Source organism: Pongo pygmaeus, chromosome 17, assembly GCF_028885625.2.
Source record: "Pongo pygmaeus isolate AG05252 chromosome 17, NHGRI_mPonPyg2-v2.0_pri, whole genome shotgun sequence".
In the NCBI taxonomy this organism is placed as follows: Eukaryota; Metazoa; Chordata; class Mammalia; order Primates; family Hominidae; genus Pongo; species Pongo pygmaeus.
The window spans coordinates 60,482,184-60,504,052 of record NC_072390.2 but is presented as its reverse complement, the minus strand read 5'-3'; the positions used below and the strand labels follow the sequence as shown (position 1 = coordinate 60,504,052).

Below are 21,869 nucleotides of genomic sequence, written 5' to 3'. Positions count from 1 at the left end.
GTCTTTTCATACATAAACCACAATAAGAAAAATTTTATATGAGAAACTTTGTAGTGGATAGAATCTTTATTCTGTGACGTTTCACCATGACGGGTGAGGCCTCTAATTTCAAAGAGAAGTTTTAACTTGAGAATTTAAGAATTGGCAGGGACAGGAGGCCACCTGCTGATCTCAGAGAGGTCAGGAGGGTCTGTGATGTGGCCTTGAGCTTGGTAAGAGCAGGGCCATAAAAATTGCACAAATGAGGTGGGAGTGGGGGTGCTTTCTGGCAGTGTAACCCCAGCTTGGTCATGCTCTGCTGGGGAAATCCACCTTCAGTGATGGGATGCCCAGGGAGTTCTCTTTAGTGTTATTTTTCACTCACATTTGTAAAGATGCACTTTGAATGGGCCAAGGTGTGGAGAAGGGTCTGCACATTCCGTTTGAGAATTAAACCAATTTGGGATTCCTTAGGGACAGGCCTTTCTGGGAGTGGGGTATGTCTCCCTCACCCTTGTCTAAGCTTGGCAGCTTTTTAAACCAGATGGAACCACAGGATTTAAGGGTTGGAAAGTGGCCTAGAGGCAGGTTGTCTCACTTCCTTCTAGTGCAGCAGCCAAGTTAGCTGTCTCCAGACCAGTGGGCATCTTTGTGGGGACCCTCTGAAAGAAACGATCTTTCTCCGAAAATGCTTCTCTTCTGAAGACAGCCCTTTTCCCTCTTGGTCTTTCTTTGCCACCCCTTGTTTAGCATATAATCAAGAAATAACCAAAAAAAAGGGCAGCCAGCAGCCCTCGGGGCTGCTCTGCCTATGGAGTAGCCAATTTCTTACTCTTTTACTTTCTTAAACTTGATTTTGCTTTGCACTGTGGACTCACCCTGAATTCTTTCTTGTTCAAGATCCAAGAACCCTCTCTTAGGGTCTGGATTGGGACCCCTTTCTGGTAACAAGATCTCTTTCCTCCCTGGGGCTTTTCCTCATTTTAAAATGAGGATAATTCCAGTCTTACCTCCTGGGCTCTTAGAACCCCCTGAGATCTTTTTTTTTTTTTTTTTTTTTGAGAGGGAGTTTTGCTCTTGTTGCTTAGGCTGGAGTGCAGTGGCGCAATCTCGGCTTACTGCAACCTCTGCCTCCTGGGTTCAGGCAATTTTTGTGCCTCAGCCTCCCGAGTAGCTGGGATTACAGGCACCTGCCACCATGCCTGGCTAGTTTTTGTATTTCTAGTAGAGACGGGGTTTCACCTTGTTGGCCAGGCTGGTCTTGAACTCCTGACCTCAGGTAATCCACCCACCTCAGCCTCCCAAAGTGATAACAGGTATGAGCCACCGCCCCTGGCCCCCACTGGGATCTTACAGGGCTTTGAGGATCACAGGGGGCCCAGAAACGTGAGGGGCTGTTATTGAAGAGGGGGTGGGACTGGACTTTAGTGGCCAGCACTGGAGCCGGGACAAAACCCGGATGCTTGACTGTTGTCTAAGGAGCCTTCCAGCCTGAGGCTTCTGTGACTGTTGGGGGACCAATCACCCACCCTGACCCTAGCTCTCTTGTCCTGTGTGACCAGTGAGGCACAAGTGAAAACTCAGCCCATGGTGTCTCCAGCCAAGTCATTTCCATCTCAAGGCAGGGCCTACTTTCACCGTAGATTATCCCCTGGGCGGTTTCTTCTCACATAGCTACATCTAGTTTTAAATTTCAGTCGGCAGCAGGGAAAGTGTGTTGGGCTCCTGGTGGACCCAGGAGATCACCCAGGTAGTTGCCGGCCACTTCCTCTCACTGCTGTCTTCAAAGTCTGGTGGGCACTGACCACAGAGCAAAGCCTGCAGGCCGTAGCCTGCCTGTTGGAAGCCCATGGGAAGAGCATGTTCATGGAACACTGTGCCCTGCACTACAACAGGAAGTCCAGTCTTGAAAACACCGAGTCTTCTGGGTCATTTCTCTCCTTGACTCCGTGCCACAGGACACCATGTTGACTCAGCCTGCTGCTCGTGTCTCTGGCCTTTGTTGCCAGCGACAGAGCCTGAGTACTCTGAGAGGGCGGGTGGGGGAAGACAGGCAGCTCTGCTCCACCCAGACCTCTTACAGGGACAGTGCCAGGCCCCAAGGGCAGCCCAGAGGGTCTGGGGAGGGCCGAGTGCTGTCCCCTCACCACCATCCCCTCTGACCCTAGGAGCAGCGGCTTTATCAGGAGGCCAAGCTGGGGGCTGCCTGTGCACTGTGTGCAGTTGTTAAAGGGGGTGCCAGCTGGCCGTCCCTCCTCAACGTGCTTCCCACAGCCCATCACTGCAACTGAAACCATGCCAACAGAGGCATGTCCCTCTGAGGAATGGCGCTTCTTCCTGTCCCAAGAAGTCCTCTTCAAAATGCAAGTACCGCAGGAGGGTATGTATCAGCTAGCACCAGCTGATTACCTGGCACCCTTACACATCTGCACCATCATGCCAACGCCAGGCACACCCAGAGCTGAAGTCTCAACTGTTAGCTTAAAAATCACCTGGAGTCAACTGCTTCCTGCTTAGAAACAACAAACTCAAAAGGACATTTTGAAGACAGTCGTGGAAATCTGAATATGGACTGTAAAATGATATTGCATTCATGTTAATGATCTCAAGTGTGGTAATGGTATTGAGGTGATAGAGCACAAAGCAGATACCTAAGAAATAATTCCTATTGCAATTTTTCTTGGCTGTGAAACTGGCCTCAAAGACCAGGCAGATGTTCCAATACACACCACTCCTGTGTCCTTAACTTCTTCCGTGGTCATGCAGGACTTTCCATAGAGGTGCCCCAAAGCATCCCCATACAAGGAGGTACACAAGCCCGCTCCTGTGACCTCTTAACAGCTCAGACAGGCTCCTGGATGAATCCCAAGGTTAATCACAAGCCACCTCTTGCCCTGGTGAAGGCTCTGGTGAGGAGTGGAGCTTTGCAACCCACTGGCCTGCATAATAACTTGTGACGATCTTGTGAAGATCCCTTGAACTTCAGACCATCTCCCTGGAAAAAGCATCACTGCCTCTTTTTTAAAAAACATATTTTTAATTAGGATGGGTATATGTATTTATATATTTGTATTTATAGGGTACATGTGATGTTTTGATTCAGGCATACAATGTGCAATGATCAAATCGGGGATTGGCGTATCCATCACCTCAAGTACTTATTGTTAAAAACATTCCAATTCCACTCTTAGTTATTTTAAAATATACAATAAGTTGTTAACTATAGTCACCCTCTTGTGCTAGCAAATACTAGATCTTATTCATTCTAACTGTATTTTGTTCTCATTAAGTATCTCCACGTTATCCCCCGTTCCCTGCTATCCTTCCCAGCCCCTAGTAACCATTATTCTATTACCTCCACGAGTTCCATTTCAACTTTTTTTTAGCTTGCACATGTGAGTGCAAACATGCGATATTTATCTTTCTGTGCTTGACTTATTTCCTTTAACATAATGGCTGCCAGTTCCATCCATGTTGTTGCAAGCGACAGGATTTCATTCTTTTTTTATGGCTGAATAATATTTCATTGTGTGTTCATTTTCTTCATTCATTCATTGATGGACACTTAGGCTGATTCCATATCTTGGCTATTGCAAATAGTGCTGCAGTAAACATGGGAGTGCTGGTATCTTTTCAATATACTGATTTCCTTGCTGACAGATATGCAGCAGTGGGATTACTGGATCATATGGTAGTTCTATTTTTTTTTTTTTTTTTTTTTGGAGACAGTCTTTCTGTTGCCCAGGCTGGAGGACAGTGGTGTGATCTCAGCTCACTGCAACCTCCGCCTCCTGGGTTCAAGCAATTCTCCTGCCTCAGCCTCCCAAGTAGCTGGGACTATAGGCATGCGCCAGCACGCCTGGCTAATTTTTGTATTTTTAGTAGAGACGGAGTTTTACCATGTTGGCTAGGGTGGTCTCGAACTCCTGACCTCAAGTGATCCGCCTGCCTTGGCCTCCCAGAGTGCTGGGATTATAGGCATGAGCCACCAGGCCCAGCCTATTTTTAGTTTTTTGAGGAAACTGTACTGTTCTCCATAGTGGCTGTACTAATTTACATTCCCACCAATGGTGTATGGGGATTCCTCTTTCTCCACATTCTCACCAGCATTTGTCATTGCCTGTCTTTTGGATAAAAGCCATTGTAACTGGGGTGAGATGTCTTGTTCATGGCCTCGTTATTCCCCTAGCCTGTGGCCCTTTCCTCTTGCTAGCTCACCTGGGACCCAGGCATGCCTCCCTCCTCTCCCTAAGCCCCAAGGACCACAGGAGCTAAGGTGATCAACAAATTCACCCTGAGGTGTAAATAGGGAAGCACCCCTCCAAGTCAGCCTGCCCGTGTTAGGGCAAAGGGGGTGAAGTTGCCAGTGCGTTTGGACTTTGCACACCCTGAAAGGTTGCGGGTCGGAGAGGTCAGAGCTGTAGCTGTTTTACACACAGGGACTCTCCAGCCAGACCTCCCCTCAGGTCTCCCGGCTTCAGCCCCTGAGACAGTGGTTCCCAGATACCTTGAGAGAGGGGAGCCTGGTTTCCATTTCCTAGGGGTCCCAGCTCAAGGCAATATAGGGCAACTGATGGGGCAAGAGTTGGGCAGAGGGTGTGGGACAGTCACAGTGGAGATCCCAGGGGGCATGGGGTGAAGGCCCCAGGCCTCTCCCTGCCACCAAGTTTCCAGGATTTGATGTTCCTCTGACCACAGGTTCGCACAGCCCCTGCCCCAGGCTTGCTCTCTGGAACTCTGTGTTCTCCGTGACACTGCTGCAGGGGCCACACTTCTCCAAGAACTGACTGCATATCCAAAGGTCACTCTGCAAAGAGGGTCCTGTCATGCCCCTCACGAGTAGATGGCTTTGTACTTTCCAAAGCCTCTTCATATCCATTATTTCCTCAGATCTTGGTAGTCCTCCCAGCCAGGAGGGAAGAATATGATTGTCCGTGTTCAACAGTAAATGAATTGAGACCCAGAGAAGTGAAGAGAGTGTCCCAGGTCCACACAGCAAGTCAGTGACAGAGGAGGACAAGACTGGGCCTCCAGGCCCTGTAAACAGTTTCCTGTCTGCTTTACTATAGCAGGTGTTCTAGGTAAGAAAGGGCAAGGGAGCATTTCTGGAAGTTTCACGCTCAAGCTAATGCATGTACACACACACACACACACAGACGTATGCACACTTAGAAAATGCTGGCAAAATATCAGGGAGCTCTGAAATGGTTGTCCACATAGGAGGCCAGATGAGCCTCTTTGAGCAGGGTCTTGACCCCGAGCAGGGGAGGAGTCACCCGGCTGGAGGCTGCCAAGGTGCCGAGAACCAGGACTGGCCATACCAGCCAAACCTTGCACTGGCCCTTATTCTTTACAGTGCTGAAATGGATGTTGGTGGCTGAGGGACTCCTCACGGTGAGCACATGGCGGCCGGTGGGCTCCGGGGGTTCATCTGGCTCAAATTTTCATAATTGGACTCCTGGGCCTGGGACCTGTGGACAGGAGAAAGTTGAATGACCACCCAAGACAGATGGGAGGTCCCCAACTGCCCAAACTATATGCCAGCAGTGGGCCAAGAAGAGGAGACATTCTGGGGAGCAGAGCAGCTGGAATCGGCAGGGCTCAGAGATGAATGGCATCAGAGGCTGGGCAGGGTCAGGAATAGGGAGGTGCCCCCAAAGGCCAGGGCAGCCCAGACCATAGAGTCGCTATCTCTGTCTGAGGCCTCAAGACTGGCTCCATGTCCCTGACCTACAAATCGGAATCTCCAGCCTGGCCTCCTGGTCCCCAGCTGCTTTCCTGACTTCCCCTAGGACATCTCAGTGGGAATCTCAAATCTCAATGTCCACTGTGCTATGCCTGACCCTCACACCTGCCCCACTCTCTTCTCCTCTTGTCTTTATCAGGAAGTGGGACCCAGGGATCAGGCTCCCAACCCGGGCAGCCTGGCTCCCTCCCACACTGTGTGCTGCCCACTGGGCTCTTGGGCAAGCCATGCCTCCTGTCTACCCACCTCCCCACCGCCACCCCTGCACCTTCGTCCAAACAGCCAAGCCAGCCTCAGCCTTGCCAACGGCCTGCACCCAAGTCTCCTGGGCCAGCTTGTTCTGATGGAGCCACGTGTCTGCTTAAAACCATTCAGTGACTTCCATTGCACTCACAATAACCCCCACGCCTTTCCTGCCTTCCTCCCGTCCACCCTCCAGAAATGCCTGCCTCCTTTCTGGGCCTCACCTGAGTCTTTCTACTTGCCTTTTCCTCTCCCGGGCTGCCCCCACTGTCCCTGTCTTACGTCCACACTCTAGTGGGGCTTGCTCTCTGGAACTCCACCGCTCCTACCGGCCCAGTCCCCAGGCCCCAGCCTCCATCCTCAGGTCCCCTCAATGTCATGTCCTCCAAGAGAACTTGATCTAAAGCAGCCTCAGCCCAGCAGTGGGCCCCCTCCCCAGGGGATCTGCTGCATCGCGTGTCCATTTCCTTCACAGCTCTTAATTTACAATGTCAGGTGGCCTGTTGCCATATTTATTAAAATTCTCCACAATAGGATATGAGTTCTGTGAGGTCAGGGATCTTGCTGTGTCTTTAGTACCAGTGCCTGGTACACAGTAGGTACTCAATAAGTATTTGTTAAATGACTGAACAATGGTCGGCTTTCAGATTCAGGGGCGTTGGTGTGACAGTAAATCAGCAAACAGGGACACAGGACAGGTTGTGGGACTGTGGAGAGATCGGCAGGCAGCTGATGAGTGGGGCCACCAGCAGTGCGGCACCTCCAGCCTTCAGGGCACAGGTGGGTGGTGTTATGGGAGTGGCTGGGCTCCTCCTCCCACTCCTACCCTCCGCCAGGATCAGGCACAGCCTGCACAGGGTCTATGAATTGAGTTCTGTCTCCTTCAACACTAGCCTTCACATGGGTGGATGCTACAGAAGAAGAGAGTAAGACCCAGGAGTCAGTGATTTCCTAGGGGTCCCTGGGCCCCTCACCTAGGCTCTCAGAACCTCTAGAGATTTTGTTTGCAAAGCCTTCAGCAGAGTGCCAGGGGGGAACAGGGATGAGTGTCCCCAGTGTGGCTTTTGTGTGAATCTGCCTGTTCAAGAACGTGGAGGGGAAACTACAGGAAGAAACACAGCCTGGAGTTGTGGGGGAGGAGCAGGTCAGCGAGGCTTGGTCTGTCCAGGGAAGACCTTGGCAGGCTGCAAGAGGGGTGCGTTGGTGGGCTGCAAGGAGGGCCCAGCCCCTGGTCAAAGTAGGACCTCAGCCCCAGCCCTTTGCCATTTATTCCTTCTCCTGCCTGGACCCCCTGGCTGATGAGGACTAGGTGGGTGGGGTAGGGTGGAGGCGGGGAGCTCACTTACCGTGGTGGGGTGTCCGGGGTGTCCAGATGCTCTGTGGGAGGGACAGCAAGAGAGCAGGCATGAATCTCCACCGCAGTCTGCAGCCTGTGTGCCCACCCTCACCCATGCCATGTGGAAGGGGTCTCGAGGAAACCACTGTTTTTGAAGCAAACAGCAGACTAGCAGGGTGTGAAGCTGTGCCATGGAACCATGCCGGGGAGTTAGTGAGGAGAGGGGTGGACTGAGGAGCAATCCAGTAAAAAGTCCATTCTTCTGAGCACCCTGAGCACAAAACACTTGATGAGTTCCAAGAAACGGGCAAGAAAGCCATTGTGGCTACAGCAGCAAGCTAGGGCCACTGTGACAAAGTCTGATCTCCTCACTAGAGTGTGAGCCTAGTGCTATGGACCTGGGAGTTCTGAGGGGCTCCAAGAAGCTCCCTCCCTCTCTGGGGCACAGGGCAGATTTCTGATCCAGATCGGCGACAGCAGTGGTGGCAACCTCAGGACACCCTGCTAGTCAATCCACCATGATCTTTGCTAGGAAGAGCGTTTCTCCTTGTTTTCCTAGCTCATGCCTACTTACATATTTTTATTTAGCTCTCCCAGCACGGCTTGTGTGAAGCCTTCTCCAGACGCCCCACCAGAGGGGGGCATACCGTCCTCTGGCTTCTGCAGACCTAGGGTTGAGGAGAGCCCTTCTCATAGCACAGTGCAATGATCTGCCTAGGGCTCAGCACGCACTGCAGGTCAGGGGACCATGCCTTATTTATCAATGTATTCCTAGCACCCACACAGCACATAGTAGGTCCTCAGGAACGGTGCTATTTAGGAAGGTCTGTAGTCAGAGCCCCTCCAGAGGAATCGTTTGCCGGGTGGTAGCAAAGGGGCGACTCTAGAGTTAGCCAGGTCTGGGTCTCTCTATCTCTGTGCTGCTATCAAAAGGCAGGTTACTTCACCTCTCTGAGCCTCAGCTTCCTCATTGCAAAATGGGATTTTTTCGCGCTGGTTACACCTGCTGGACTTCATGCAAAGAGAGGAAAGCGTCACGATGCATAGGGCAAAAAACCGACGTTCTGGTAGTGCCAGGGGGTCAGCCAGGTGGTCTTATCTAAGAGCAGAGAGCCCTGGCCCGGCCCCTCGCGGCCACCCGTGTGTGGGGCGCACCCACCTGGGCGGCGGCGGGCGGCGCGGGCGGCCAGGACCCCGAGCAGCAGCAGCGCCTTGAGGCCGAGAGCGCCGAGCAGGAGGGCGACCGTCGGGGCCCCGCTGGCGCCATGGAAGCGGAACAGGTAGACGCTGGCCTCGGAGCGGCCCAGGCTGTTGGCGGCCGTACACGTGTAGCGGCCGTCATGGGTCAGTGCGGGCAGTTCGGCGGTCACTAGGTGGCCATGACCCTCATCCGGGCTCCGCACGGCGGCCGAGCCGTTGCCCAGGGCTGGTCCGGACCAGGCGAGGGCGGGCGGCGGCTCCCCTTCGGCAGTGCAGAGCGCGCGGAAGGCGTGAGCCGGGCCGGGCAGCACCGAGATGTTGACGATCCGCGGCGCGGCTGCAGGGGAGAAGGCGGGTGACTGTCACCAGCCGCGATCAAGGCGGGGTAGGGGTAGGGTGAGAAAGCGGGTTGCAGTGCGCGAGCGGCGGGCAAAGGCAAGGGCACCCCTCCCCTTAGCCCTTTGGACGCCAGAGCTGGAGGGGTAGGGGCGGGTCAGAAGGGAGGAATGGGCACTTGGGTGCCAGGCTGCCCCCGTCGCAATACAGATGTGACCTTGGGCGAACGATTCTATCATCTCTGCTTCTGCTTCTCCATGTGTAAAGTGAGGATCGTGATAGCAGTTGCCTTAAGGGGTTGCTGAAAAGATTTGGCAAATTCATGCTTGTGGGTGCTTGGACTAGGTCCCGGCTCCCTAGCAAATGCTAAGTGGCCATTATTGTCACAGAGCAGGGTGGGGGCTAGAGTGGAGAGCCACTGCTCTAGGGACGGGACCCTGGTTGAGGCATCTTTGTATATCAGGGTCTGGCAAAGTGCTAGGCACTACTTGGTGGGCTCTCTGTGCATCCCTGGGTAGAGGGGCTGCGAGTGTCCTTCTGGGCTGGTAGCACACACCACATTGCACCTCTTGGCATATTTAGGATTGCCATTCACTTGTCTTTCTCGCCTCTTCGTCTGAGAGCCACTGGGGACAGTCACTCTACGAGAGTCACGGCAATGCCTATTCCCGGGCCCACCTCAGCCCTTCCTGGGACCTGGATTCTGCATTTGTGTCAAGTTCCCAGGTGGTCCTAAACTACCCCCAGGTGTGAGATCCCTGGGGTAGAAGAGAGGGCTGGGTCTCGTTGCCCTTCCTGGCTCAGCACAGCGCTTGGCCCCCACGTAGCCCTTGGGGCGGGGCAGGCGGGAGGGCGGGAAGGGAGGCCGGGGACCCGCTCCCGCGCCGCCTCACCGGTCACGTGCAGCCGGACGCCGTGGCGGCTCTCGTAGCGGTCATGGACGTCGCCTGCGAACTCGACGCGGCAGAAGTAGCGGCGGTCGTCGGCCAGGGCGAGGCGCTCGACGCGCAGCGAGAGGTCGTTGCGGCGCGGGTTGCCCAGCAGCCGGAAGCGGCCGTGCAGGCTCAGCGCCGTCTGGCAGAGCTCGCTGCCCCGCGCCGCAGCGCAGCGGAACACCTGCGGGCCCGCATAGGGCTCGCCCGCGCGCCAGATGGCCGTCAGCGGCCCGTCGTAGTGGCGGTGCGGGTGCGTGAAGGTGCAGGGCAGCACTGCCGCGTCGCCTGCCGCCGCGCTCACCTCGGCTGGCACCTGCATGGACCAGCGCTGCGCTGGCGAGCCTGAGAGCGGGGCGGGCTGCGTCAGGCTCGGGGCCCTGGGTCGAGGCACCCGCACCTGGGGCCCGGAAACCCCACGACCCAGGAAACGCTCCCCCAACCCCGAGCCTGGAAACCCCAGGACTCAGGGATCGTCCCCCAGTTCCAGGGGAGCCGGAACCCCACCTTGTGACTTGAGGGGCAATTCCTGGTGCCTGCACCCCCAGGGCCTGCACTCCCTCAACTTGGGAGGTGCCTGGGTTCCCGCGGCTCTTCCCTGGGACTATTCCCCTCTTCGTTTCCTAATTCACCTGCAGGCCCCTTGACCCCATATTCTTACCCTTAGTTTTTCCCCATCAAAACCTGCCCTGTGGAAAAACCCTGGGATCTCGTGGTTAAAACAGACTCCCAAGATCCCTGAGATGGTGATAATAATAAAAGCACTTACTGTGCACCTCTGTGTTGAGCAAGTTCTCCGTAGTATCTATTTTAGTTCTCACAAATGAGCCTACAGATAAACACAGTTATCCCCGGGTTACACGTGAATAAACTGAGGCTCAGAGAAGTTGAATAACTGAAGTCACACTGCCAGCATGAGGCCAAGCCAGCGTTCAGGATCGCCTCATTCCACAGCCTGCATTCTAGTGCACTAGAGGCTGGGAACTTTGGGGCTCCTCCGAGGACACCAGCACTTCCACTTACAGAGAGGAAACAGCCCCTGCGAGGGGGCGGTGTGTTTGGAAGCTAATGCGTTGAGTTGGTGCATGAGATTCCTCTAGAATTCAGGTATACCCAAGTGGACTGTGCCCTGACTGGCTTCCCTAGTGCCTGGGCAGGGAGGGAACTGAGAGACCAGAGAGGCGGGCTGTTTCACTGCCTCCTTGCTCTGTGCAAGCACCTCTGGACAGTTTCCCCATTCCCCACCTTGTGAACCATGGATGTGTGGTTGAGCCAGGGTCTGGAAGCAGAGCTCTGCCTCCGGCTCACAGAGGGCTGGTGAACTGCAGGGTGTGTGTGGTTGCCTATGTGTGCTGCTTTGGGGGAGAGGGGAGTGCGCCTCAGAGGATAAGACCAGGGGTGGTGCCTCCCAAGGAGAGAGGGCAGGCTTCTAAGCCTGCCCAGCCGGTCAGTGCCCCAGGGTGCAGTTCACAAAAGGATCTTTAGAGGAAATAATACGGCAGCGCTTGTAGTTCCAAAGGGCTTTGCAGTGTACACAGTGCTTTCATAGATACCATGTCATGTGACCCTCAAAACACCCAGTGGAGACAGGCAGGGCAGATATTATTAAAGGTGAGAAAATGAAGGCTCAGAGTCACACAGGTTGAAGATGGAAGAAATATGACTTTTCTGACTCCAAGCCCAGTGCTCTTTGCTTTTTGAGGTAATTTAGCCCAATTTGCTCCTTGGGCAGGAGTCTTCTCAGCCCTAGCCCATCGCTGGCAGACCATCCTCCATGGGGACCATCCATCTATGAATAATCACAGGTCGGGACGTTCCTTCTGCACAGAACCAAAACCTCCTGCCGCCCACAGGACCGCCATTGTTCTCTGGTGTGTGCACGTCGCTTTCCCATGATGGCCCCGTGCAGGGTCTTGTCATGACTATCCTGGACCCATTGAGCCTTCTCTTTTCTGGTGGAAAAATCCCAGTCCCTCCCCTGGCCTTCCTCATCCTCACTGTCCTCTTCCTTCATTGTAGTGTCCTGAGCCTGGGGGCTCCAGGTGTGTGTTCTAGGTGTGCTGGACCTGCAGTGCCATGAGTCCCACAGTGCTGCCCTGGGCTGTGGGAGCTGTGCCTGGAAAAAATCCCACTGTGTGTTCATGCCCAGCTTGCCATCAAATAAAAGTGTTACTGGATGGTTCAGTTCCAGGTTCTTGGTGCCACAAACAATTGGACGTGACAGAAATAGCAAAGCAAAGCATCAAGAGTGTATGAAGTACAGTATCACACCCTTGGAGTGGGAGAGTGACTGACCTCTACGAAATGAGATCAGCACCAGTTTGTTACGTTTCATGGCCTTTTATTTTATTTTTTCTCTTCTCTTCCCGAGCTGCCTAATCTCTAGCCAGCGTCTGCCTTTTGATTGATAGGCTGCTTAGTTACTTTGGCCCTTGTGTGCTTGTGCGTCGCCTCCGTCCCATAATTTTAAGTACATGCATGAGATGCAGTCCATATGCATGAACCTTAAATAGCTAATTACCATACAGGGTCATTTTAAGTATACTTTTTCCTCTAATGCACATGCCCATCTCTGAGAAGCTTACCTTTACTGGTCTGGTCTGGATCTTGCCAGCCATGGAGTCTCTTACTTGCTTATCTCCCTTTTGTTTTGGCTGCTCAACTTCTGCTTCTTCTCTTGCTTTGTGCTCACCTGCCCCTTCACTTCCCTCTACTATTCTCCTGCCTCAAAACTACAAGTTCTTTTTTTTCATACAACCTGCTTTTAAGCCTAATCTCCTTTTCTTTTTTCTGGACAAATGTAATTACATTTTTGAACCCGAGTGGAGGACCTAACATTTTATCTCTAGAAAGAGCTTGTTTGTTCAGTTGTTAATCATCAAAGAACCTTGCTCCAAATTTGAGAAACCCTGTCTGAAGGATTGGCTGGTTCAGTCAGTACTTCTAGCTGCATAAAGCATCTCTCCAATCTTGAGGTTCAGCCCCAGCCTTAGTTTCCCTGCTATTTCTCACTTTCTGTGACCTCAGCCTCCTCTGACCTCTTGCATCTTGCAGGCATCACAGAGCCAGGCACAGATTCCCCACCTATTATTTGCTATTGTGCATTCATCAATTCAGCAAACATGTATTGGACACTTCCCCACTTTATGCCAGGTACGAGCTGTGGTGACAAAGGTGGACAGGATATCTTATCAGCCTGCTGGGGCTCGCAGCTTAGAAAGGGAGACAGATTTGTGGGCACATAATTACACTGCAGTCTGCCAGGTGCCGTAAAGATGGGCATGAACAATATCCCTTGTGTCTGAACATGGCTTCTGGCCATGTCACTCACCAGCTCCTCCTCTTCATCCTCAGGGTTCCACTGAGTCTTTCCTACAGCAGGGGGTTTCCCTGAGCCCCAAGCCTAGGGCTGGCCTCCCTCCCCTGTGCCTCAGAGCTGGCAGAGGTACTTCCTCAGTATGAGCATTGCCTTTGAACTGTGTGTCTTGCCCAGACACTCAGAAGCTCTGGCAGGGCAAGGACCACATCTATGTATGTGAGTTGCTGTTGCCCAGCATGGTACCTGCCTGCTAGTCACTGACATTGGATTGATTTGCTATGTGAGAACAGAAGGGTGGGTGTCCAGGCTGACAGGAGAGGGTAGGGGTGGTTAGAGTAGGGGTGTATTACGCAGGCAGGGATTGGAGAACCCTTGAGAGAGGCGATGTCACTTCAGCAGAGCCTTGAGAAAGGGAGGGGACTGCACGAAGCCTTGAGGTAGCATTCTAGGCAAAGGGAACAGCAGAGCAAAGCCACAAGGCATGGACATCAATCAGCATAGAGGTTGCCAGGCATGAAGGCATAATGAGGCCAGAGCACACAGTGCTCTGGGGAGTCCTCATCTCATTAAAAAACAATACTCTGTCATGTGTCATGTTTCCATGGATTCATGGGGTTTTTTCCATATTTCCTTTACTTATCTTGGTTAATTTGTTCACCTCTGTATCAATACAGCATGCCATGTTCTTCATTACTACAGTGCTCTAATGAATCTGGATGGTTCCCCACCTTTTCCTTTGCATTCGATCCTATATATCTATGTCTCGGTCTTTGCCCTTTTATAGAAATTTTAGTTTATGAACTGACAGCAACAGCAACAATAACGATAGCAGTAAACTCTTTTTGAGAATTTGCTTGGTTTGCATTAAATCTGTACGTCAGGATATCATTCTCAATGATATCCTCATCTCATTTAAAATGCACAAGAGGCCAGGCACGGTGGCTCATGCCTGTAATTCCAGCACTTTGGGAGGCCAAGGTGGGCAGATCAGTTGAGGTCAGGAGTTCCAGACCAGCCTGGCTAACATGGTGAAACCCCGTCTCTACTAAAAATACAAAAATAAGTGAGGCATGGTGATGGTCACCTGTAATCCCTATGTGGGAGGCTAAAGCATGAGATTGCTTGAGCCCAGGAGGCAGAGGTTGCAGTGAGCTGAGACTGCACCACTGTACTCCAGCCTGGGCAACAGAGCGAGACTCTTCCTCAAATAATAATAATAATAATAAAATAAATAAAAGTAAAGTGCACAACAACCCCATCAGGTGCTATCTTTAGCTCCCTCTTAGAGAAGGGGAAACTGGGGTTTGCAGAACCACAGCAACTTGAAGTCACAGAGCCAAGGCTTAACCCTGGGTAGTTTTGCCTCCTTTGTTCAAAGGATTTTTACCTTTACCTGTATGCTCCAGTGCCCAAGGACAAGAGCCAATTTTGAAAATGTCCTGAAGTGTGCTGCAAATGGCAGGTCTGGGCCCTTCCGTCCCTGGGTGGGCTTTGCTCTAGGAGCAGAATGGGAACACAGAGGCTCTTTCACCAAGGGTTACGATCTTGGCTGCCATTAGGAAGAGATTTGTGCTTCCTGTTTACCTGCCAAATGGGATTCAAAGAAGCGGGCACTTGGACTCCCACTTACACAGAGACCTTTGGATAAGGCTGCCCAGAGGACTCAGGGTGAGGGTGGGAAGGACTCAGCAGGATTTGCCCAGGGAAAAAAATGCGCTTGCTTTGGCTAGAATACAAGCTCCCCAGCATCCTGTGACATTTACAATTCCCTCTGGCAGCTTATGCCTGTCTGCTAAGACAGGGGAGGGAGGATTCCTGAACTGGAATCATGGCCCCTTACTGTAGGGTCTCTAATCTCTCTGCTTTATCTCTGTCAACCTTCAGGGGTCATCAGGAGACCCACATTCTTCCTGTTGTCCAAAATACCCTCCCTCAATGGTGGGCCATAGGGTATGGCGGGAAGCATGCTAGCTTTGGCACAGCCAGACCTAGGTGGCAATCCACCTCTGGCCATTCTTCATCAGACTTTTATCAAGCACCCAATCTGTGCCTGGCACGTCCTAGGCTCCTTCACTTACTGGGTGATCTTTGGGCAAGTTACATAATATCCCGGATCTCAGGGTCCTCTGCTGCAAAATGGTGAACATAGTACCTTCCACATAGGATTGAGGATTGAATGAAACCACGTATGTAGAGCACCGAACACAGTGCCTCACACACAGCAAATGCTCCCTATGTGTTAGTTCCCTTCCCTCACTAGTCCTGCACAGGGAGTGTGAACAGAGGGTGGTGAGAAAGTGCTCAGGGTGATGCCACAGGGGGTTAAGATGTTGGCCGGGCGCAGCGGCTCACGTCTGTAATCCCAGCACTTTGGGAGGCCAAGGCAGGTGGATCACCTAAGGTCAGGAGTTCAAGACCAGCCTGGTGGTGAATCCCCGCCTCTACTAAAAACACAAAAATTAGCTGGGCGCGGTGGTACACGTCTATAATCCCAGCCACTCAGGAGGCTGAGGCAGGAAAACCGCTTGAACCCGGGAGGTGGAGGCTGCAGTGAGCCGAGATTGCCCCACTGTACTCCAGCCTGGGCAACAAGAGTGAAACTCCACCAAAAAAAAAAAAAAAAAAAAAAAAAAAAAAAGATGTTGGTACCTGGACACTACACCATTTGCAGCTCAATTTAGCATGTTGGACCAGCTGAAGTATAATTGCCCAGTCCTTGTCCTTAACTCACCTGGAATTTCTTCATTTATTCATTCATGTATTCACTCAATAGGTATTTATTGAGAGTTTACCATGTGCTAGAGACTCTGCTGTGTGCTGGGGATACAGTTGCAGTGGCAATTAATAGCCTCCTCGTTATGTTGACAGTCTGGCCATTGCTCAGCCACTATTTGTTTTTTAATTTATGCACAATTCTAACACACTTATTTGGTTAGTTTCCCAGCCCAGGGACATGAAAATTGAAAAGCTAGAACATGGTTTGTTTGTAGACTCTTGGAAAGCAGCAAGAAATGAGAGTTGACATTCAATGAGGGAGGAAAGTTACAGTAAAAAATAGTGGAAAGACAGCTTAGGCAGAAATGATAAATGTACAGTGTCAAAGGGACTATTTGGAGAAGGAGTGAACCCAGAAGGCTTTGAGCCATCACAACACTGCAGCAGGCGAGTGTAGCAGGTACACACAGAGATGGTCCGAGGCACCATGGAGGGGTTCACCGCAGCAAGAGGCATTCTGCTTTAGTGGCATGCCCCTCAGAGTGGGTGTCAGGGGTCTGTCCGGGACTCCAGCCCTAGCTCTGATGCTGACTTTGGGACATTAGGCAAGTCGCCATAGCTCTCTGGCATCAGTAGTCTCATCTATGAGTTGATAACTCTAGATGTTTACTAAGGTGACATTAAATTCTAAAAATCTATGTCTGAAAATGATACTTGGATAAAAATGATAAGAAAGCACATAAAGCATTTTAGAAAAATGTCTAGCTGGCCAAGCGCGGTGGCTCACGCCTGTAATCCCAGCATTTTGGGAGGCTGAGGCGGGCAGATCACAAGGTCAGGAATTCAAGACCAGCCTGGCCAATATGGTGAAACCCCGTCTCTACTAAAAATACAAAAAAAAAAAAAAAAAAAATTAGCCTGGCATGGCAGTGGGTGCCTGTAGTTCCAGCTACTTGGGAGGCTGAGGCAGGAGACTCGCTTGAACCTGGGAGGCGGAGATTGCAGTGAGCTGAGATGGTACCACTGCACTCCAGCCTGGGTGACAGAGTGAGGCTCTGTCTCAAAAAAAAAAGAAAGAAAAATGTCTAGCTAAAATAAATCAAAGGACTTTTAGGTATTCAGAAAACCAACTTGAAAGTAGCGTCCATGCCTTGATGGTCTTTCATAGTGGAATTCCCCCCATAGCTCCCTTCATTCCTCCTTGCAGTGACCAGTCTAAAGGAGGAAGGATTGGGGCTGCAGCATCGGGCATTAGCTCTCACATCATTGTAATCACGATCCCACTAGGGAGTAGTTGACTGATGCCGAACCCACTCTCCCAAAGCCCCACACCTGTGATGCCAGGGTAGGGAGAGAGCTCCAGGGAGACAGAAACAGAGCTGGGGAGCCTACTCCAGCAGAAGCTGCAATTGGATAGGCTCAGAAACAGAAACCTTGGTTTTGCCACAGCTGACCAAAGATCTCCACCAGTTCCTTGGTAAGGGAAAAAGCAAAGCAGGGATTTGCACGGGAACCTCTATGTAGATCTTTTGTGGGCATAGTCACACTTCTGTTAACTAGAGAGAAAGCTGAGCTGCTTGTCGGTTTCATGGCAGAGCACGGGTCACTTGCTCTCTGTGGATGTTTTACTAATGCCTGGAATTAAAGACCCTCTCCAGGGTGTCACAGACAGGAAAGTGAGTCCCGTGGTAGTCGTGGTGGAATAATGGCCAGAGGGTGTGCCCTTACAGAATGGCACTTTAACAAGAATTAGGTCTGCTGGGGTGGGCTTTATGTGACACAGATTTTGAGGGGGTAAGGGAAGGATGGAGCCAGGGGGGCAGTCACCATAGGAAGACCACGCCTCCAGGAGGGACAGCATTGTGGCCCTCAGAGCTGGAGTCCCTCAGACATCTGTTGTGCCCCTGCCCCCACCACATGGCTGATGAGTGGCCAATTTGAGGAGCCCAACAATCTGGGAGGGGCTACCCTCCTTGAGGGCACCTGGGCATGCTAACAGGGTGATCCAGGAGCATGGCTCGGGGGGTGGCACTTCCAGCATTGTGGCACCTGGAGGGCCAGGATGGGGCACTTTGGGGGCAAGGAGAGACACTCCCATTGGCTGTCGACCTCACCTGTAGGTATGTGGGTGGAGCTGAGGCTCATTGCAGCTCAGCCCTTCCCCTCTCGCCCCTAGGTTTGCTCCCTGCAAATCTTTCTCTGGGCTTGCAGGTTGTCAAGATAGGTTATCAGCAGAGAAAGGGCAAGAATGGGGTGGAGATCAGAGAGCAGAGGAGGGAGAGGAAGTAGGAATTCAAGCCGTCAGCACAAACCAGACCCTGAAGGTTCCCGGGAAGGGGTGAGGTGTGAGTAGTGAGTGAAAGGCCAGCTGGTCTCCATCTGCCTCAGGGTTATCTAGCTTCCCCTTTAACCCATGCCTCTGCCGCAGGCTGACTGTGGCATGGGTGTGGCCCTGCTTACCTGAGCTGATGGAGAGGCAGGGCCACAGGCTGACCCTGCCGTGGGGCCTGTGCCCACCCCAGGGTGCTGCTCTTCAGAGTCCCGATGTAGCCTGTCTCTGCTGGTGCCCCCACACCCTGCCCAGCCTCCATAGTGGGCCCTGCTCCCTTCACTCTTCCCCTTCCCGCCCCAGATAGGACTTCCTCAGTTCAAGCAAACTGCTGGCAACAGCCACTGGGAGAGAAGCGTCCCGGCTCATTAAACCCTCCCATTTCCTCCTGGGCTGTGAGATCAGCCCATGTCCTCTGGTCCTGACCTTTCCCTGTGTCCCGAATAAGCACCCCTGCATCTTTGGGTGACCGCTGCTATGCGTCTTGCCATTTGGGTTTGTTTTTCTGCGGCAGTTCAGAACTAGTGAAGTAAATAGGTCTCCACACCAGGCTTTGCCCAGGCTCCTTGCCCACTGCAGGAGGGTGCGGGAGAGGTGGATGCACACTCAGAAGCCTCTGGTTCCCATGTAGGCTGGATGCCCTGGCAGTCACTGAATCCCCATTGCAGAGGCCAGAAGCCTCACTTGCAAGGCTGTGCTGAAGAGTAAATGAACTGTTTGTCACAGGCCTGGCACAAGGGGTTCTGAAGATGACAGTGGTTGTGGTTGTGACATCTGCCTATCACAGGCTTGAGGACCACCTGAGGCCTTGTCCAAGGTCACTTGGGTAGTTGGAGCTCCCAGGCCAGTGTTCTTCCCCCTGCCCCACACTCCCTGGCATCTCTAGCTTCCTAAAAGCAGATATGGGGGGAGTGGGGGGAGGACCAGGGAGGCTATGTGGGGAACCCCTGGGAGATTAGGGGCTGCTGGGCATGGGGTGTCAAGTATGGGGGTCTCCTGCATGAAGGGGAGGACATGGAAAGTAGAAGGGGCCTTTCTGGGACAAATGCTTCCCACTTTTCTCTCACCAAGGGTCTGTTCTGGGCCAAGGAAGGGACCATGACTGGCGGGCCTGCGTTGGCACAGGCGTCTGCTCACAGAGCCTCTGGTGCACACACAGTGGTGGAGCAAAGCCTGCTCCTCGGGCCTCCTGCCCAGGCCGTGGCCTGGATGTCTTCCGGCTGAGCCATGAGGAGAGGCTCCCAGAAGAAGAGCAGCCAGAAGAGCGTCAGGAAGTGGGGGCCTGGACCACCCTGGTTCTAACTGTGAAGCAGCTGCTGTTTGTAAAGAAAACGATTTTCTGCAGCTGAGTCGGCTCACGCGAGTGGCTTGGCTGCACTCAGTAATCTCAACAGAGCAGGTGTGTGGTTTGGCGATTGTTTTTTAACATGTGACTCCATAGCCCATGCTTCCTCTAAATCCTTTGTCTCTTGCTGATTCATAGCAGCCAACCCGTAACAGGAGAGAAAAAAAAATCACCCTAAACCTAAAATCCCCAAAGCCTCGGCTCTCTTGAAACAGTGTGACTTTGGCAAGGTTTCATGGCCATTTATCGTGCAGCTACTGAGGGCCAGGAGCTGTGCTGGGGGCCTTTGATGTAGTGTCTAATGAACCTCCCCAGCACCTCTTCAAGGTGGCAGAGACCCCAGTTTACAGGGACTCAAGAAAGGTAGACAGCCTGCCCAAGGCCATGCAGCCAGTAAACAGCAGACAGCAGAGGTGGGCTTCAGACCTGCCCTGCTGCCAACATCCACACCCTCAACCCCTCTCCCATTGACCACTTGGGTCTGGCCACTGTCTCAGTGGGACCCAACCCTAAATCATCCCAGAAGGATGGCTAAGTTAGGTCAACTTGGGAAAAGATAGCTCCTTCCCTGTCTGTGCCTACCAAGGGTCCATGGCTGTGTGGGGTGGGGTAGTGGGGGGCCCAGCCAAAAGCCCCACATGCCTGGGTTCAAATCCCAGCTCCACCCCTGCCACTTGTTGAGCCCCTCTGGGCCCCATGTTCTTCATCTGTGAAAAGAGAATGTTTCATAGGGAAGAGTTCCTTTCTCTGCTGGGCGTGGTGGCTCACACCTGTAATCTCAGCACTTTGGGAGGCCAAGGCGGGCTGATCACTTGAGGTCAGGAGTTTGAGACCAGGCTGGACAACGTGGCAAAATTCTGTCTCTACTAAAAATTTAAAAAATTAGCTGGGCGTGGTGGCACACACTTGTAATCCCAGCTACTTGGGAGGCTGAGGCACAAGAATCACTTGAACTTGGGAGGCAGAGTTTGCAGTGAGCTCAGATTGCGCCACTGCACTCCAGCCTGGGTGACAGAGTGAGACTCTGTCTCCAAAAAGAAACAAACAAACAGAGTTCCTTTCTCATAGGGTTTTGAGGCTTATGTGAGTTACTAAAGTGCCCAGCATGTGGTGAGAGCTGTGCAGAGGTTTGCTGTTACTGCCCAAAACAGTCCTGAGCTGGACTCCAGTCTGAGTACAACGCCGGAGGGGAGGGCAAAGGGGTCTAAGGTGTGGGAGTTTATCATCCAGTTATGGAGCCAGGACCCCATACAGGGAATGTTGACTAACAGCTCAGGACACCATGATGTCAGTGTGTGGCCTGTGATGGCCGAGCATACAGTGGCACGGATGCTGAGTCCTAGGATGGGGATGGGGGAAGGACTGGGATCTGGAGAGAGGTGCTCTGAGGATTGCCTTTGCCATTAATCCCAGGTGCCCTCAAATGCATCGAGTGTCAGAATCACCCAAGAAGATGGTGAAAATGCAGATTCCTAGGCCTTGCTGCCTGATACTCTGATTCTGCAGGTCTGGGGTGGAGCCAAAGAACCTGCATTTTAGCAAATGCCCTCTCCTAACCCCAGGGATTCTGATGCAGATGGTCCCTGTGCCTTTTGAAACACTGTTCCCAGGATACCAAGTCACCGAGCTAAGTGACTGATGACACTGTTGCTTAAACCTGCCACAGTGTTCCCACTCACCCACTGGGATTCCTGCTGGGAGGGCCTCTATCCCTCATTATATCCCCCACATGAAATCAGCCCCTCCCATGCATCAGCACTGTCCCCAAACGCCCATGTGCTCCCCGCCCTTCTTCCTCAGGCTGTGCCCATCAAAACACACGGCACTTGGGTGACAGCAGCACATGAAGCTTGTTCAGAGCCTGTGATGTCCTCTCTGTACCTGGCCTATTGTCCTCTGGATCCTCGCAGCAATGGGTGGGGCAAGTAGCCTTTATATAGGCAGCCACCCTGAAGCCAGAGACATGGAGTGCCTGTCTCAAGTCACCTGAAATCCAAGACACAGCACTGATTTGAACTTCTGGCTTCTGGCACCACAGGCCCCAAGCGCAGCTCTTCCTCCTCCACAGGCCTGGAGGCTCTGCACACCTGCTTCCTGCCTTCCAGGGGAGACTGTACCTAAGATGCTGTCAGCATCTATTCTGTCCCGAGCATGGGCCAGAGAGAGTAGCAGACACTCACCTGTCGGGAGGACACACGCCAAGCAGGCCAGCAGCAGGATGGACTTTTCCATGCTGTGAGCATCTGAACACCCCAGGCCAGACCCGCTCTCGGCCACCTCCCCAGTGAGGGCCCTCCCAGGCGTGGTGGGGGAAGGAAGGCGGGAGGGGGTGGGCAGGGCACCCAGATCTGCAGGTCCCTGTGGGCTCTGCGGGAGCCAGAGGAACTAG

At 52.7% G+C, this 21,869-nt stretch overlaps 1 protein-coding gene across 1 annotated transcript; it reads right to left on the bottom strand.

Moving 5' to 3' along the window:
• Positions 1–1,045: 1,045 nt before the first annotated feature.
• SIGLEC15 (sialic acid binding Ig like lectin 15) lies at positions 1,046–21,773 on the bottom strand. The gene is made up of 6 exons (XM_054461008.2): positions 21,661–21,773; positions 10,542–10,601; positions 9,734–10,117; positions 8,464–8,841; positions 7,315–7,345; positions 1,046–5,450 (listed from the first exon to the last, which is right to left on the bottom strand). The coding sequence occupies exons 1-6, from the start codon at positions 21,710–21,712 to the stop codon at positions 5,369–5,371; spliced, it is 987 nt and encodes a 328-aa protein (XP_054316983.2). The 5' UTR covers positions 21,713–21,773; the 3' UTR covers positions 1,046–5,368.
• Between the last annotated feature and the right edge of the window lie 96 nt (positions 21,774–21,869).

What these genes read in the sequence shown, in the direction of transcription:
- SIGLEC15 (XM_054461008.2), bottom strand. Translation starts at nt 21,712, where the DNA reads ATGGAAAAGTCCATCCTGCTGCTGGCCTGCTTGGCGTGTGTCCTCCCG. An exon ending in GCTCAACACAGAGGTGCACA is followed by an intron (nt 10,118 to 10,541) that starts GTAAGTGCTTTT and finishes CCCCGCTCTCAG; the next exon opens with GCTCGCCAGCGCAGCGCTGG. An exon ending in CGTCCGGCTGCACGTGACCG is followed by an intron (nt 8,842 to 9,733) that starts GTGAGGCGGCGC and finishes TCTCCCCTGCAG; the next exon opens with CCGCGCCGCGGATCGTCAAC.